The sequence below is a fragment of the Anomalospiza imberbis genome, chromosome 12 (assembly GCF_031753505.1).
Source record: "Anomalospiza imberbis isolate Cuckoo-Finch-1a 21T00152 chromosome 12, ASM3175350v1, whole genome shotgun sequence".
NCBI classification, from domain to species: Eukaryota; Metazoa; Chordata; class Aves; order Passeriformes; family Viduidae; genus Anomalospiza; species Anomalospiza imberbis.
Genome location: NC_089692.1, coordinates 7,613,896 through 7,633,308, shown reverse-complemented (window position 1 = coordinate 7,633,308; position 19,413 = coordinate 7,613,896). Strand labels below are relative to the sequence as shown.

At 37.8% G+C, this 19,413-nt stretch overlaps 1 protein-coding gene across 11 annotated transcripts in view; it reads right to left on the bottom strand.

Annotated features, from left to right (window-relative positions):
- Nucleotides 1-19,413, bottom strand: part of PHKB (phosphorylase kinase regulatory subunit beta) — a 72,357-nt gene that overhangs the window by 45,175 nt on the left and 7,769 nt on the right. For all 11 annotated transcript variants that reach the window (XM_068202614.1, XM_068202610.1, XM_068202617.1 and 8 more), the window contains 7 exons: nt 18,453-18,542; nt 16,546-16,684; nt 15,805-15,904; nt 13,979-14,086; nt 12,014-12,094; nt 7,844-7,959; nt 1,828-1,891 (listed from right to left, as the gene is read on the bottom strand). In XM_068202614.1, the coding sequence (XP_068058715.1) occupies nt 1,828-1,891; nt 7,844-7,959; nt 12,014-12,094; nt 13,979-14,086; nt 15,805-15,904; nt 16,546-16,684; nt 18,453-18,542 (698 nt within the window). The remainder of the gene's footprint in view (nt 1-1,827; nt 1,892-7,843; nt 7,960-12,013; nt 12,095-13,978; nt 14,087-15,804; nt 15,905-16,545; nt 16,685-18,452; nt 18,543-19,413) is intronic.

The following is a 19,413-nucleotide window of genomic DNA, read 5'->3' as shown; positions in this document are numbered from 1 at the left end:
GATTTCTCCTAAACAACAGTCAGTTTCTTTGGTATCCTACTTTCCTAGGAATACTGCTCCAGAGCCCACCATTCTAATTATTAAAAGCCTCAATTTCCAGTGAAGTTTCTACATAAATACCTCGCCACTCTTCTTTGTGTGCCAGTACCACTATCCACTGAGATGCTTCTCCAAAGAGTTTTATTCTTACTTACATTTTACTGCACTCTAATTATATATATAGTTATCATTAAAATACACAGCTTTTGCTAAACTAGGGTAAACAAAACCCTAAACAAATTTTTCCACTGTCCTCATGGAAAATAATCTGTTTTCTCAGTCATTCTAGCAAGATATACACTGACTAGTGCTGCAATAAGAACGTACACAAATGATTACATTGGCTTTGAAGGTTTTAACTTTCTTCTTAATCCAGGTTCTGATTATTCACAATTCTCTAAACTCACCTATGAACTCTGAACACAACCTGCCTACACGCGCAGTTCCAAAGTCTGTGCTGCAGGGAACGATTCTCTGGGGATTCAGGAGCAGGTTCATTTGCATTTCCTAAACCCACAAGCACCTTGCTTGACAAATGAAATATTTTCCACTTCTCTAAAGACTGTAAACTTCTGAAGTAAGAACACCTTACAGAGACTTGATTTATGAAAAAAAAAAATAAAATTGTTTTTGCTCAACCCGACAGAGGGCATGCAGCTCATCCACAAACAACTCTGCCCAGGTCAGCCTTTAATGTGTTCCTCTTGCTGTGAGCAGTGCTCCCCCAGCAGTGATTTCTGCAGGTTGAACCTGTGCAGCTGCAGGTGCAAACAAGTCTCTTGAGGGGCTCAAGGGGATTTCTCAAAGCCACTGGAACACAGCTGGAGCTAAGCACAAAGGCAAACTCTGCACAGACTGAAGGTCAAAATGGGTTCTGTTAATGCCAACTAGAGATCTCAGAAATAAACTCTCAAAGCATTTAAATGGGTCTTGCTTCAGCAATTTATTCATCCTTTTCATAATTCAGGGAAAAAAAAGAGAAAAAACTCAACAGCCACATTTACTGGTGCTTTAAACAGTTGGGAAGGTAAAGATTACAGACAAATGTCATTTCTGAAAGAATAACAATGCATGTACAATATCTGATCATTACCGAAGATCCTTACTACCTGCTAGTTCTGAACACTTGACATCAACTTTTAAAATGTATGGCATCTCTCTTCCATAGATACATTTTCTAAACCATTAATTTGGAAGAGTATTCTTTTATTTTAGCTACAGACTACTGTAGGTATAGCACCAAAGAGAAAGATGCACATAGAAGGGGAATACACAGCAGATATAAAAGTCTCAGAAAAGGCTTGCTTCCCTAATTGATCCAAGCCACATAAAGGATGGGAAAAGACTTTACAGATGTGCAACACACTGAAATTAAAAACAGGTAAAAAAGTGGGATTATATAAAAGCAGCTTGTTTAAAGTCTTGATCAAAAGCCACATGAAGGAAGCAGACAAAAGGAAGGTAATGCTTGAAGGTGGAGGTATATTCTAGTATCAGCAACAGATTCTGAAGGAAAAAACGATTTTGGCAACAAAACTCTTTTTCAGACTAAGCTGCAACCACTTTAGAATATTTTTCTAAGGAAAAATCCCAAGTGATTCTTGATAGAAAGGGCACTAATGATTTTATCAGATAAATTCTGTACCTGAAACAGCAGAGACCAGTTTGCTAACTTTCTTTAAAGCTGGAATCTAACAAACTGTGCTAGATACTTCTAAATATCCTCTTATCCACCCTGTAAATCATTATTGCTAACAAAAAAGGAGGGAAAACAAACACTTCCATTACCTGATTTCCAAAGAGATTGAAACCATTAATTGCTTCTAAAGCTGCTTTTGCCAGTCCCACGGAGCTGAGGAGAAAACAAAACAAAAACCCAGAGGTATCACAACTCAAGCCCAGGCTAAAACTTCACACACTTGACAGCTTTCAGTGCCATGATCTTTTCTTGATTTGAATTTCATGCTTCACCTTTATGTTACTAAAATGATGATGCAGCAGATTTGAGGTTGTTTTGGTAGCAGGTTGTTTTTTTTTCTCTGATGTACTACTCAGCATTTTTATTTGTCTTCAAATGTCAGAGACCATCTCACAAAAGAGCTTCTGTTCTCACCTTGCTACCAGACATTGGCATTATGCATTTCAAGGTCTTGCTAATAGCACAGAGACAGAGGATTTAATTCAGCACAATTTTTCAAACCAGCTCTCAAGCATTAAACATTAAAAGACTGATTTCTAGCTTTCAATGTAATAAAAGAGCTCATCAATCTGAATTTGCAACAGAAGGATTTTCGTATGTCAACCATATAGTGACACATCTTTTATTTCACTTCATCACAAAGAAAACATGACCCAAAAATTCCATCAACAAGACTTCAAGTTAGCACTCACATTTTAAGACACTATGGATTAAAATCACTAGTAATTATATAATTTTAAAATCAAAATCTATATTAAAATTATATATTAACCATTATGTAAATGCCACAGTACAAATAAAATACACATTTTAACAAAGTATTTTCATTTAAAATTGTAGTTTTCTATTTTCCTTGTGAGTATTAAAAAAAAAGGGAAGAAGCATTCTTCTCCTTTCAGTTTCACTCCTCTCTTTTTCTCAGTTTTAAAGAACACATAATTATAGATAGGCCAACTTGACTTATGCCCATTCAACTGAGCTAAGGAACTACAGCATTAACATACACATGAAACACCACATTCTTTGCATGTCGATTCCAAAATTCCAGACATTACGGTCACAGGGCACCTAGAAGTGAGATGTTAGATGAGCTATTTCCCCGCAGTGCCAGAGCTCTCAAAGGGAGTGGAAGAAGCCCAGGTCTGTGACAGTTGTGTGGAATGCAAACACTCAGGTAGGGACAGGCCTTTGCTCTGCTCCTCAGTGCTGACAGACAAGTGCAGAGCCTGGGAAGACCCCAGAGGTCCAGCTCATTAAACAAACACCTTTTACATTCTCTTAGGCAATCGGGTAAAACAGACTCAGAGCATCCAGGGAAACAAAGCCTAGTTTATTCTGTTTATAAAACTAACTAATGAAACACTGGCTTGTAATAAATATTCAGATAATAAGTACTAACAATTCCCCCACTTCTATATAAGAGGAGTTGTGACTGTATAGACAAACAACTTCATCATCCAGCCCCCCACCAAAAAATTTACAGAATTAAACTGGCAGAAATCTGCAAACAGGACTGTGCTTCATTCTTTACTTTTCTATACTCCATGCAGCACTCTGGGATGGAAGCAAACATCTTACTTTACTCTAAATAAACTGATTTTTACTGTCTATTATTGTAAAATATGAAATTACAAATGATTACTAACAAATCCAAATTTTAAATATGGGGTCTAATTATGATTACACAGAAAATATTGAAAATTATGAAAACAATTCAATGCAGTTACATAATTTGGTTTTTTAACTATTATTTTACCTGTTTTGGTTCTAATATTAGAAATACTTTAGACTGATTTCACACTTTGTCATTTATAAACACCCATGTTCCTTTCTGAAACATTGCCAAAAATAATACTCCTGGCTTTCAGTTCTAATTGTTCAATAAGAGAAGGCTGACCAGCTTAACCACAGCCTGCTCTGAGCAGCTGCCTCTGCTTGGTGTCTTCTGTTGCAGAAAGCTTTTAGAGCTGGAGAATGAGAAGAAGAAATAAACTGACTCAGAAGAGCTGGGAATGTAATTATTTTTCTGGCTTTGTTTCAAATACCTAAAACAAAAAAAAGTAATTGTTCCAAAAATTGCTTTATTCTAATTATCACCTAGCTATTGATCAAATAAATTTGTATGATGACTCAGAACAGATCTTTTCAGAGGAATTCACTATTATCAAACTGCATATACAGAAGGTAAAAATCAGAGCAATCCTGCACACTGCAGGCTGGATAACATGTTAAAATCTCTTCTTTTCCTTTCAAGTAACAGTCCTAATATCAACATGATATATTTTCAGAGTGAGAAAAAGATACTGCTAAAAGGTAGAGAAGTAATAAATGTTCAATTGTTATTCAGATAACATAAAACTACTCAATCTGTCTACATAATAGGATGATACTGTTTGAATGAAATTCAAGGCAAACATGTATTCCTTCCTTGAAATCATCTCTACTTTGCAGACTCAGTCATTATTCTGCAATAAGACTAATTTAATAATTTAATGTAATTTATCAGCATTTTTCTACCTCTAGTTATTGAAAGTCCCTGGAGACTTCATTACTCTCACATTTATGTGCCAGGGACCATATAAACATCCCAACATTTTCAATCACTCTCTTCACCACACACACAAGTACTACTTAGACTGTCAAAAGTTTAATGGGCAAATGACAGGAGGAAGTCCTTTAAAAGAAAAAAAAAGTCTGTGAAGAGTCTTTGTATCAAGTGGGTCTTTGCAAGAACGAATAATCACAGCACAGTTCAGGACTGTGAGCACACTTCACACTCATTTCATTCTACTGATTAATGCCTTCCTGTTGGGAAAATTGCTAAAGAGGTTCTGTAATAACATTATGCTTGTGTCTTTGTATACAAAAGACATTCCTCATACTCTACAATTCAGTAACAAAAGAAATGGAGTGTCTTAACAGAATGAATTAATGGCAAAATTTTAATTAAAACACATTTTAATAAATGTGTTCCTTCCTCCACTCATTAGGCCATTATGAACAGACTCTACTGACCTGTGGGACTCTGCCTGGAGAAAAAGGTGTTTACTTGGAGATGGGCCCAAAAAAAAACCAAACCCAAACCCTCTTAAAATATTCCTCTAAAAATTTCACAGGATCATGAAGTCATTGGCCAGAAGGGACATATGGAACTCATCTAGCCCAACACAAAACCTCACTTGAAGCCCGATATCAAACCAAGACCAATTTAAGTAAACCACAGCCTATACTAGACAAGTCTCACAAACCTCCAAGGATGGAGATTCTGCTTTGAGCATCCTGCTCTTTCCTTCTCTGTGCTTCAAATGAAAAGGTTTTTTCTTAATGTCCCCACTGTACCTCACCAAGTGCAATCCTTAGACCTTACTGGAGCTGCAAATTATTTTAATGTGTCAAGGATTGTCAAGAGCAGCCTTGCAAACATAATGCCACTGAGTAACATTTGACCTTGAGCCATATTTAGGGCAGGGGAAGATGAGACTAACCTAAAGAAACCACTTCCAGCTTGCTAAAAGAGATTCAGTAAACACACTTAAACAACATCCATAATTCTCATTACTTTTTAATTGTTGGATTCAACCCCTCAGTAAAATACCTGAAGGCAAACACTAAAATTTGCATATTTTTGGCAAATGTAAATCAAAATACACCTTCAAGTATATCCACCCTTAATCCTCCTCCTGTTCAATTTCTTGCCTCTATCGGAATGCTCTGCATTTCAACTGGAACATGAAGCACCACAGAGGATGTGAAAAATAAGCAAACGAGAAAATTATTTCTACATCACTAATAATTTTGTAACTGTATGAGCCAAAAAAGAACAAGAAAGGACAGCACTACAGCAATGTGCTATATACTCCAGAGAAGAGCAAGACCAAGGCCCTGCAGCTCCAGATTTGGAAGCTGAGGATGCTGCACTTTGGCAATTACCTAATTCTCAGGGTGCTTAGGGGAGGTGTCAGAGGCACTTTGCACTGCTACTCAGCAGATGCCTGCAGAGCAGCTGCATCAAACAGCTACAGGACAAATTAATTTTTGTCAAGTTCAGCCGTATGGGAAGGGATCACACTACAATAAAAGCGGTTACAAATCTTGCCTTTGAACCAATAAAAGACATCAATTTGCATACATCAGTGAAGATGTGCTCCACAGAGTGTTCTGCTATTTATCACTTATCAGAAGTGTTTGGAGCTGCACTAAGAGAGAATACCGAGACTGTGAAGGCTTAAAATATCTGCATCTTTTAACATGGGCCATAATGTGCAGCTATTATTCACAGACTTCCAACTGTATAATATCTTCTTTGAACAGAAAGCCTCTTTCAATAAAATACAAGAATTACCTACTCATTCTGAAAGCAAACACAGCCTGTATGGAGACTTCCATCTTTAAGGGTCAGGAGCGCACCATCCTTAACACTCACCCTGAAGAGAGCACTTTGGGGTTCATAGAAGACCCACATACATCATTTGTGAGTAGACCTCATATTCATAACTGCTTCATCAATTTAAAACAAAAGGGGTTTTATAGCTCTCTTTGGTAGATACAATTGGAACATAAAGTATAAAGAATATTTCAGTGTACCCAGGGCTTTCCTCAATAATATCTAAAAATGTCTTTTGATGCATGTTGCCCTTCCATTTTTCCTGATTTATGAGAACCAGGGAAATTGCCTACCAGCTTTCTACAGTGAAGTAGAGTATCCACATGTACACAAAGAATGATAAATAGAGGCAATACTTGTTTCTGATGACCAAAGTCTACTTAAATTAGGACCAAGCTCTGTGCTTCCCTTTATGCTAGCTCAATGATCTGTTAGATTGGCCCAGTTCATCTCACAAAACTTTACCCTTAGAAAAACCAACCTATAAATGTCAGTCTAGATTAAGACAAAACAACATGCCCATTTCAATCTGTTTAAAAGATGTTCAGTTTTCCCTGAAGAAAATTCACATATTGAATAACCAGAATGCTGCAAACAGGAGACACAGGAGTTTCAGTGTTCCTTTAGCACATTTCTACAAGGTGAGATGTGGAAAGAAGCATTTGTTTCTCTATGTAGTCATGTAGCTCATGTAGTCTGGCATTTGACAATTTTACAGACAAAGTAGGAGAAAAGAAAATCAGCAAAGTCATAAAGCAGATTATATAACAACAACTCGATTTTTTTTTTTTTTAATTCTCATATTGATTAAAACGGTCTATAAAAGCCATGGAAAACCCCCCTACATTAAGAGTATTGCTGCAAGGACACGTAACTATATCTATAGATTAAAATATATACGCCTGCATGTAGGCTAAGAAAAATAATTCATTCATTCTCAAATGACAAGACAGATTTCTCTGGCAATATTGAAGACTGGAAGAACATGTATTCTTTGCAAGCCCTTGATAATAATGATGTTCAATAATGCTTTCAAAACCCAAAGATATCCAAGCTATAGGCATTTTTATGATTAATAAAATCTCAGAAGTCAAAAAGTGAAGAAAACCGTAGTAACACTAGGCAAATCAAGTTGTCAGATTATAGATTTGATCCTTCAAGGCAGAGAGCACATGAGTGATTCCACTGAGGTGAGCAGGACAACTCCAGTGTTAAAATGCTGTCAGCATTGCTCCCTGTCCCTGACACGGCTCAGAACTTGCAGCATCTGAAGAACCTGGAAAAGAGCACGAGTCTGCTCTCCAGTGTACAGCACCTTCTTCCCACCACAGCACAGAAGAGAAAATCTAAACTCATGATTCTACACCTTTTTAAAGCAGGATATTCCTAACCAGTTTTTTGAATATGATTCCAATCCCATTGCACATGCCTCAAGACCCTGAGCTGTTCTGAACACAAGTTTCAGAATTATATACATGCACCTGCACATAATTATTGGAATTTGAATACTCAAACAGCTAAGCATCCATGTGGTTATTTCAGCATGCATATCATGATGAAATTATCTTCACACTTTCCCAAAATACATCCCTCAGTCTGTAGAGAACCTCAGTTTAGTTCAAACGGTATTTTCATGCATTATTATTTTTAGCTTACCCCATTATGAATTCTTTTCATTCATTTACTTTCTTTAGCTAAAAGAGCTACATTTGCTCTCCTACCTTGAGTGCAGCTCTGGACTGCCATTGTTATATTTGCTGCCTCTTTCCCAGACACCAAAATCTGGTACACGATAGGCTCTCTCCACACAAAACACCAGATTCTGGATGAAGGACACCTATAGGAAAGAAAAGTGAAGGAAATTAAGGAAAATGAAGGCACATCTTTTCTGTTTTTTCCAAAAAACAAACTTGCTACTTCTTGTAACTGTTCTTTCCATCCTTTTCTGTCTGATCTCAAAGGATGATGTTCCCAAGTTCAAATACTCTCTTTAAAATTAGTTTTTAATCACAATATGTTAAGAGCTGTCCCAATTTAATGGGAATGCCACTATGAATTTATGCAGAAGTTGCAACAAAGGCAGGGATAAAAATGATTTCATATTCAAGACACATATTTGAAGAGCTCCTAAAAGGTAATATTTTGTTCTTTTCAAAAAAATTTATCCTAACAACATCAGAAACCAAAACAAAATTAGAACACATAAATCCTGGTGCTTTTTCTTAATTCATTTTAAGAGAATTGATATGCCAAAGTTTTATTAAATAAGCTCCAGATAATATATATTTATGCAGATTCAAACACACTCCTTTATAAACACATATGTTTATTTATTATAAAAAAAACCCTAAACCAATTTATTATAATTAAAATCTCTTCTTGGACCAACACATTTCAACTGAATACCAAAGTACTGAAGGATATTTTAAGGTATTTAAGATGTATTCAACTATAGCTGGGAACTTATTTAAACAGATAATTTTTCCTGATTTACTCTATTGAAAGAGACATTTGAAGTTGCTTGACTGTAGAAAAATGAAAGTGAGCATAAGTTTTATAGTTCACTTTAAAGAGTTCACACATTGGAGGTTCAAGAAAATGTAACCACAAGCACAAGCTTTACACTGGTTCATCTCCAAAGCAGGGATTTCATCCCCTCACATCCAAATTATTCTAGGGGACTGTGGAAAAGAAAATACTGCAATGGCTATGAACACAACCATACTGAAGAACTACAGAGAAGGATCCACTTTGCTACCATCAAGTGTTTTTTTTTTCAATGAGCCAAGTAACAAAATCCCAATCTTTTACTGAAAGGTATTTGCCTGTATACCTTTGTTTTGTCTTTTTTCTCCATTTTCCTTTAAATTTTAAAAATTTACTATTTCAGGTTTAGTCTTTATATTTTTATATTTACTCTTTTAGCTAATACCAGTCCACCACCAATATTTTAATTCTAGACACACTCGTCTCTCTTTATTTAATGTCTGCTAAATTTCACTATGAAGAATACAAGAAAACCCTGGGTCACTCTTCAACTATGCCCAGTATATTCATCCCTGTAATTTAGCATTTGGTTGTATTAAAATGAACTTTCTCTGAATGAAGCCAGAACACCCAAATATTAAGAGTGTTCAGTCTATTAATAACTGAAATTTATATGAAGGAGCAAATGCTGTAACCAGATCAATGCCATGGCACTTACAGAAATTATGGGTTGTGTTTTAAGCTTATTTATCCAAAGCTCAGCATGTGGAGATGGAAGTGTAATAAAGAGTACACACCCAGCATGGATGCCTGCAAATACTCATGGTGCTGGATAATGTGTGGCTAACTGCTCTCATTCATACACTCACATAGTCATACACTGCTCTTTGTTATGGGATGCAAAGATGCAATTAAATTAATTTTTCCGCTGCCAACAGATGAAAAGCAGAGGGTAACTCACTGGCAGCTGCCACACCTGCCATGGAGGGGCAGCATTGCCTCTAAAGCCAAGAGCTCTATGCACAAACATTCCCACAGCCAGTTTGGCAAGCAGCACCCATCTGCCAGCACCCAGCCCCTGCAGCTTGTCCCCTGCCCATTGCCCCCGGCAGCCAGCCCTCTGCACCATGCAGCCACTCCCCTGCCCACTGCCCCCTGCAGCTAGCCCTCTGCACCCTGCAGCCTGCCCCCTGCAGCTAGCCCTCTGCACCATGCAGCCAGCCTCCTGCCGCCAGCCCCCTGCAGCCAGTCCCCTGCACCATGCAGCCAGCCCCCTGCCCCCTGCAGCCAGCCACCTGCACCATGCACCCTGCAGCCAGCCCCCTGCACCATGTACCCTGCCCCCTGCAGCCAGCCCCCTGCACCCTGCAGCCAGCCACCTGCACCATGCACCCTGCAGCCAGCCCCCTGCACCATGTACCCTGCCCCCTGCAGCCAGCCCCCTGCACCCTGCAGCCAGCCACCTGCACCATGCACCCTGCAGCCAGCCCCCTGCACCATGCAGCCAGCCCCCTGCCCCCTGCAGCCAGCCCCCTGCACCATGCACCCTGCAGCCAGCACCCTGCCCCCTGCACCATGCAGCCAGCCCCCTGCCCCCTGCAGCCAGCACCCTGCCCCCTGCACCATGCAGCCAGCCCCCTGCCCCCTGCAGCCAGCCCCCTGCACCATGCCCCCTGCAGCCAGCCCCCTGCCCCCTGCAGCCAGCCCCCTGCACCATGCACCCTGCAGCCAGCCCCCTGCACCCTGCAGCCAGCCCCCTGCACCATGCACCCTGCCCCCTGCACCCTGCAGCCAGCCCCCTGCACCATGCACCCAGCCCCCTGCCCCCTGCAGCCAGCCCCCTGCACCCTGCAGCCAGCCCCCTGCACCATGCACCCTGCAGCCAGCCCCCTGCCCCCTGCCCCCTGCACTGCTCCTCCGAGGGGAAGGGCCCGAACCCAGCCTGCCCTGGAGCACGGGGGAGGGACATCCATGTGTGGGTTTGGGCAGCAGAGTGCCACACTGCCACTGCCACCTCCCCACTGCCACTGCCACACCACCACACCCATGCCACTGCCACGTCCAAGCCATGGCCACTGCCACACGGCCACTGCCACGTCCTCTGGACACACGGGAAACCTCGGACATTTGCTCATCACGTGCTGTTAACAGAGTCTGACAATTGCTGAAGCCACACAGAGCCCAACAGAAAGTGCAGGTCTGTGGTAAAAAAACCTGAGTATGAATCTCCATAGTGCAGAGATTTAGAGGGGACAGTTGCTAGGAAAAGGACATCCTGACAAGGGAGAGGAGAATATTCACTGACTGGAGAGTCTATAAACACGCACTTTTTCTGCAGAATCTGTAATTAAATGCAAACATCTGGAGGATAACATAAATTATATATCAAGCTAATTAAATACTTAATTATATACATTTGCCTCCTCACAGATATAAAGGCAGTTCAGAGGAAATAATATAGGCCTATCATATGATATCTAAGAAAGAAAGAAGACATATTGCAAAATTTAGTTTTATAATTATCTAAAATAATAGATTACTGAAGATATATGTTATAGAAAAATAATGCAAATTCACTGTTACTGAAAAAATCTCTTTTTTTTAATAGTACTACTGCAAGCACATTTAAGCTTTTTAAGGCAATACAGCAGCAACTATCAAACAGAACAGAGTAAATTTAAACAAATCCAGATTAAGAAAATTGGAGAAAAAAAGAATTAAAAAAGTATATACATCTGTGCTTTCCATTCCAGTTTCAAAACATAACCTCATTTTAGAGCAGGCCAGCAGGCTGTCCTGATATGACTTGTACTCAAGCCAAGGCTATTATTATCTTATTTAAAGAAGAGTTAACACCCTCTACAAACATCTCTTAACTATAAAATTCTTTTATTTTCAATTAAAGATACAGCAAAAGTTCTTAACACCCATAGGTTCATATATGCTTGAAGAAAGCCCAGCAGCTTCCCTGAAAATTAACCCCATTATTTATTGTACTGAATTTTCATTGGACAGGATGAACTGACTGAGAGTTTGAAATAATGTGAAAAGTGAGAACAATGTAAGTAGGAGTTAATGAACTAATTAGTTAATTAAGAAGTTAATGTGAGTAGTAGTTTAAGGTCCTAACAGACATTTTAATTCTTGACATTGCAGCTATCAGAAATAGCAGAGAACTATAAAACTTTCAATGTCATGTTACATTTACTCTTTGCACATCTAACAGTTTTTTAGCTATTATTTCACTATCCCTTCATTCCATTACTTTTTCTGAGTTCAACTCAAAGCATAGAATACCTGCAGTGTGTTTTCAGCACAATTACTTTGCAGTTGGTAATGAAATAAAAACCAGAAAAAACACAAACAAATTGAAGCATGTTTTAGGACAGGAAATCAATTTGTACCTCATCTGTGTTGTAGATAATCTGCAGCCCTGAAGAGATCATCTCAACCAAGTAGAGGAGAAATAATGACACAGCATTGATCTGGAGTAATTAAACACAGAAAGGAAACTGTAATTAACTTCATGTTTATTGGAGTCACACAAACAAAATATATGTGGTATAATTCACCAACAAAGATGATCCCACTATAACACACTTCTGCTTCTTAAAAAAGCCTGGATCTAATGATGTGGAAACAATCAATAGGTAAAGGTGGCACAAACAAGCATTATCCTCTAAAATTTCTGATGTTTTATGATTTTTAAATTTCAAACTGTGCTAGGAAAATGTTCTCCCTTAGGCACACTGCTTTGACCCACTGGTAAAACAAGCTGTTTTCATGTTTACATATATGACAACTCACTAGCAAGTAGGTTACCAGAAAGGCAAGCTGTATGGAATGGTGCACAGCACACCTAGAAAGCAAATCACTTCTGCCCTGGTGGGAATTTTGGCATTATCAGCTGACAGGAGGAGAATTACAACATTCAGATATGATCAGATATGTGAAAAACTATATTTTTTTGTAACCATACACAGCATTTATTGTAAACAGTAATTACCTTCAGCAGCTGTACAGATGAGCATCATAATGTCAACTCATTGAGGAATCAAAGGAAACTGCCGGTTTGGTTTTTATTACAGAATTTTCCTCTACTTGAGAATTTGTACAACTTCAATAGAGAAACTAAGTTTATCACAGTATGAGGTATAAAACCACAATCTCATTACATGAAATTTAAAGAAACCATCTAGAACAAAATAAGTGGATTCTTATCTGGAACATAGCAGATCAAAAATTAGGTCCAAATTCTAAAAATCCATAAATATTTAAAGACAATTGACTCCAGTGTCTTAATACAAACTGAAAAGCACCAAATACAGCAATAGGGGCTATATAATATATTCAATGTTTCCCAGCTGAGCCCTCTCAGTTACTCTGTATTCATGTCTCCACAGAGCTGAAAACTCTAATTTTTGAGGTATGCAGATGACAGATGGGAATGTGCATTTGTGTTTATGGGAAGGGTTGAGCTGCCACAAAAACCAGACTTTAAACTGTCATATAATGCTCCCCAGGTCCCCAGATTGTTTCCTCTTATAGATAAAACATGTGCCCTCTCAGGAAATTTCACATAGTCCAAAATGCTAACTTAAGATAACTCCATAAAGCATTTTCCCCAGAACATGCTTTTTCTGAATCCAACACATTTATTGTACAAACTATTTAAGTAATACTGTCACCAATGAAATGAAATGATCATCAACCCACTGTGTCATGTCTGAATAATTTGACTACCAATTTCTGAGCTAAAAGGTTTGTGCAGACTTGTGGAATGCAAAATTAAAAGATCATGAAAGCAAAGGGGGGTCTGAAAGTAAAGAGAACGGGAAATAAAAGGAGTAAAGATTAAAACTCTGGAAAATGAGAGACAATAAAACAATCAGTCGTGCATTAGTCTGACTAGGAGCCACTACGCAAAGCAGTGAACAATTCCTAACTGTTGTCAGTGTACATTAAATGAAGGAAAATCGCTCCAAATTATGGAAAATTAAACTGGGAATATTCACCAGAAGATTACACTAAATCTTTCACTTTCCTGACTACAACAATTCTTTTGCCAGGATTATTTATTGACAGCCATCTGTTGGTTTCAAAAAGAAGCAACTTTGTAAACAACCATCTATCTCTACAATCGCACAGTTATTTCAGTACCTTCTGACCAAAACATACCATTCAGCTATGTTTCAAAACACTCTGTCTTTTTCAGCAGAAGATGCAAAAGGCAACTAACTCAGTTTTACCACACACAGCACATCTAATATAAATCTAACCAAACTGAGACACCTGCATTATGGAAGAATGAAGACAATATTATTAAAAAATGAGCCAAACTTGGATTTACAACAATATGGATGTGTTACCTGAAGGTGACCATACTCCTCATGTGAGAAGACCTCATCTCCAGTCTGTGCACTGAACACAGAATGCAGACATGCAGATGGTTTGGGGTCTTGTTTAAATTTCTGAACCTAAAGATGAATGAAAGGCAAAACATAAACGCAAAGGCAATAATTTCACTATGTTTGGCAACCACAAATTCACCATATACCTTATTCAAATTATTATTACTATTACCAAACTAAAAAATTTCTTGATCTGACCACTATGTAAACCTTATAATCAAGTGTCTTCTCAGAACAATTACTTTATAGCTGGTAATTAAATGAAACCAAGATAACTCCATAACTCTTCAAGTCATGCTTTCTCTCCAACAAATTTTACAATTTTCTAACCATCACTGCCAGTACCTGATCCACATTTCACAGTATTTTCAACACTGATGCTACTTTCATAAGATTTTCTTCTCTACCAACAAAACACAGCATGTGCCTCAGAACAAGCGAACAAGTACTATATTGTGGAGTCTACTCCACAAATACATTAAATATACTTCAGGTCATGACTCATATGTTCATTGGCAATAGAATGCAACATCTGCATTTTTGCTAAAAGCAGCAGCATTTGTTCAAGTCATGCCTTGAGCAGATATAACTTATATTACTAAAAAATATCTTCATTTTACATGAGGCCACACACAGGATCTCAGAATGAAGTCCAGCTTGACTTCTGTCTGTTGGCTACCAGGAACTGTTTATTACTACACTGTAGGAAGAGAAAAGCATCTGTAGTAAACAAGGCAAAACCAGACAAGCAGTGTGCCAGCAGTGGGACACCTCTGTTAATTTCATGCTCATTATTCTTATCTGGCACTCCTCATCCCCAAAACAAACAGCTGCACATCAAGGAGAAAAACAACAGCTCAAATGTAACAAGATTAATTTAGGTCATGATTATTTAAAGATATGAGACTCTCAAGAAGGAATCCACCCCCCCAGAAAATATATGTCAGCAAAGATACAAGTGGCAATACAATACTTGTTCAATATTATTGCTACTGATACCACATACCTGTGGACTTCTCATTTCATTTTGTGTGCTCAGCTGTGAGGAAAGCTATGGACTTACATGAAAACTATTTCTAATAATACAGTTCAAAGTCAGTGCACTGAAACATCAAATAACCACATGGAATATATGTATTTAACTACTTCTAGATCCACTGCTAACCACTATGCAAAATTTATCCACCACACCAAATTTTAATAAGAAGGCCTGAATATTCAGAGTATATTCACAAGAGAATTAAGAACTGAATAAATCAACTGTGTTGCAACATAAGTAGACTACTCTGTTTCCTTACTCATTTTGAAATTGTGTGCCCTTCAGAAGTTATGTCATTAAGTAAAATACTGCTGGAAAATGTCTGCTAAAGAAACCAAACAAAAAATCAAAATGATCACCTAGGTAAGGAGAACAACTGCAAACACAATAACCAAGGTAACAATGCAAAGAAAACTCTCCAGCCTTAACAAAATTAGTTCTACATCTTTTCATTTAATCACCATAAAAATACATAAAACCCCCCACAAGTGCTAATGGTGTAATATTTAAATGGGACAAATAACTGAAAAATGAACACAAAGAAGTTTCAACTGTACCCTGCACTTTCCCACCCAAAATGCTCACATCTTCTACTCCCTAAAACGATGCTGCAACAACAATGAAGCAGCTGTTCTGAGCTGGGGCACCTTACCACTGTGAATTTGATGTGTATTTAGGATTTGTTTCCCCAGGTTAAGGAATCCCTTGGAGTGAGGCGAGCGCTGTGTCCGCAGCGCAGTTTTACCTTATCGGCCTGGCGCATGTAGCAGTAGAGAATTCCTCTCATGCACTTTATGGCAGAATGCTCCAGCTCATGGGTCCTTCCCTTGTCATCATCAATGCGCCTGGGTGAGAGAGATAACTCATAAAACAAATTGCAAATGCATTAGTGGGGGGAAAAGAAAAGAATTAATGCTTTGGAATAATAAGTATTTAACTAACGCTGTTGCATAGTGATGCCCTCACTCATATCTACGTATTTACATCCCTAGTCATCCTTTCTCATTAAATAGAATAAAAATAATAAAAGTGGTTTTGTCTGGCAACTTACACAAGCATTCCTCTTTCAAAATTTAAGAATTTTACAAAATCCTTCCTGATATTATAACATCCAGTCTCTTGCAAATAAATGATTCTTAGGGCCAGCAACAAGCCTGCCAATGCCCTGAACTCTCCTACTAGATTTAAAAGCATCCCCTGAGTACAATTTGCCAGAAGAACCTCTATTTTTAGTAGCATGCATTAATTCCACTGTAACAAATGGCACCAATTACATTATATGAAAACATGTTTACTCACCAAAAGTAGAGTGACATTTTTAACCTAGCACCTTCATAAATATTTTTACCTAGATTTGGAAATGGACCATTCTTTATGGGTTTACAAATCTATATTTGATAAAGCTTCATCTTTTAAAACTTTCCCAGGGAACTGAATAAGAGAGGGAATGTAACCTGGCAGAGACATGAGTGTAGAAGTTATTCACCTGTAAGCAAGGGCCAATGCCCAGGCACAGGCAGCACAGTAAAGGCTATCATGGACTTTTGCCTTTTGGTTACTCCCAAAAGTCTTGGTAGGGAACAGACCTGTGGTCGGGCTTTGATGGACCAGCAGTGTTGATTTAACTGGAAGAAGGAAAACCAGAAAAGATTGTTAAGAACATTTATGTTTCTTCAGGAACAGATCAAGGTGCAAACAACCTGTTAGAGCATTCATAGAGCATTCACAAGATAAAATAAGGGTAAGAAAGGTAAGGAGAAACACACACAAAATTTGTTACATTGTTTTTTCAGACAAATTAGACCTTTTTACACAAAACCCCAGCAGTACTCAAAACTATTTCTATGACTCTGTTCCAGCACAACCCACTTTGAACAGAATTTCTACAAAGCAACCCAATAATTTCCTTTCTATGAAAACAGAAGAAAAAAGTGACTACAGTATGCCAACTGTCTCCCAATCAGTTAAATGCTTAAACTCTCCAGAACTCTACATTCATAAAAATTACATTTTTAACTTGGGCCAGGTAATTGTATAAATATTTATATAAGTAGAGGGGAGTAAGTAAGGAGAAAGGACAACTACAATTATTTAACTCAGTATCTTGATATGAAAATAGGCAAAGACAGGAATTTTCAGGTTTCCAAAACTGAGTTAGAAAAAATACTAAATATTACTTAATTTCTTTTTGTACTTCAATATTTTGCATTTTGGAAATTGTTTTTCCTAAGGTTATATAATAACTAGAATGCTACAAGATTGAAACTGGGCTTAATGCCCTTGAACATGACCTTTCTAGCAATAATCTCTTCAGCATAAGTCAGGAAAGCAGTTTTTTTCCACAGATTGTTATCAAGCATCAATTTTAAGAAGGCCTCTTGATTGTCTATGTAGAATACTTAGTTTCTAAGTATTCTAAATGAAAATTACAAGGTTTTAGAGCTTTTTGCATTACATCCAGTGTCTTGATACCCTATAACAAAAGCTTTGACAAAATATTACCTGAAAAAGTCAATATAGATTATTATAAATGAAGTATAAATTCAATAGTAGATGTTTACTGTGGCAGCAGCATAATTGCCTGAGATAAACAGCAAGAACCACCACTGATTTGTGGCTGCCAAGTGTTAAAAAAGCCAACTGAACAGTCATCTCCTCTGAAAGAAAGCTAAAAGCAATGCACCTACAAAAAGCAACACAGCTATGGATAGACCAGGTACAGATTTCAGTTCAAAAAGTCATTTGAACAAAGGGAATCCCATCCCACGTTTTTAGAATGATGGGGAAGTTGTTCACTATTCTGTACCCTTGCCTCAGTAAAACTTATATTTTAAACTGTCAATTGCACAGCCATTAAACTGCCCTGCTTTTAGAATACATGCAGGATTCATTATAACACAAACCTCCTAAAACCCAAAACAAACAAAACAAAACGTTGCTTCTTTAATGGTTTTGGCTTAAAATAACATCAAATGAAAAACACTACAGTTGACTTGAAATTAGCTAACAAATAAAATTTCAGCAAAAAAATACATTATGGCACCATTAATAACAAAAAAGAACTTCTAACTGATCACCTGCCAGACTGTTCCAAGTACTACAAGAAAGCTTTTGTCCATTTTTTCCTCAGCTGTATCTGGTCAATGCCACAGTCCTAAGCTACCCCTTTATCCAAAATAATTCTAAATTCAGTCTTACAGCTGAACTGGATTGTCAACAGACATTTTGATTTACAGAAAGAAATGTTAACTCAGCCCTCTTCTTTGCACCTTCCAAACTTCCAGCAGAAGTTTAGGAAACTATCCTTAAGTAGGAATAATGTAGAGCTGATATTTATCATGCAAATATCAATTCTAACTCACATCTGGGTTAGTTCAAGTGTTATTAACTTACCAATTCTATAGTAATGATTTAATTTATCCCACAGAGTTTCCCCCTCTGGCTTTGGAAGGTTAATACATTTAAGTGGCTCATAAATTGAACCTAAAATAAGAAGAAAAAAGAAAACCAAAATGAAGATCAGAATGAGTTTCATCGCTGTAATATTGCTAAAAATTACTGTGATAAGGTTTTTCTTCATGTTTGTTATACAAAAGCACAATTTATCGAATTTTAATTGAAACAAAAAAGTTATTGTCTCTACAGTTTCAGAAAATTTTTTCTACAGTACCTGTCTACACAAACCAGACCTCCACCTGTATCTCCAGTGCTTTGTAGATATTCAACAGCAAATGCTACATAAGTGTAGAGTTAAATATTGAAGACAACTATTAAACGTTAAGAGTTCTCTATGATCATTTTCTTAGAACCTAAGTATGTTACAGAGAAAATTCCAGAAGATATGTAGGAAAACAGAAGAGGGAGAAAAGTAAACCATATTCAATTCTTACTGCCCTACCTGCCTTCTAAAATGGTGAAGATGTTCAACACCATCAGTGTTTCACCTACCCCAACCTTGTCTGCACCCACCAGAGTCAGCCCAGCTGATGTCATGTCAGAATAAGGGTTGGCTTGTTCCCACAAGCTTCTAAAGCTTAAACAACTTATTCAACAGATAAAGCCCTCAAGTTACCTACATTCCAGAGAAATGCAATGCTATCAAATGCCCATCTTTCATTCTCACTGTCCCACATATTGACTGCTTCTCTATCTGCACCTGAAAAGTCTGTTTTACTGAGAGCTGAAAGGAGCGACCTATTCAAAATTATTGGGGCGAACCATTTCCAACTTCTAATTTCAGAGTAACATCCTGCTCTCCCCCACAAATCACTTGGGCTTTATTCAATGGTCTGGATAGCAAGATGTCCACAAGAGCTGTATGCTAACAGGAAGAATGAGAATTTTCCTTTTCTGC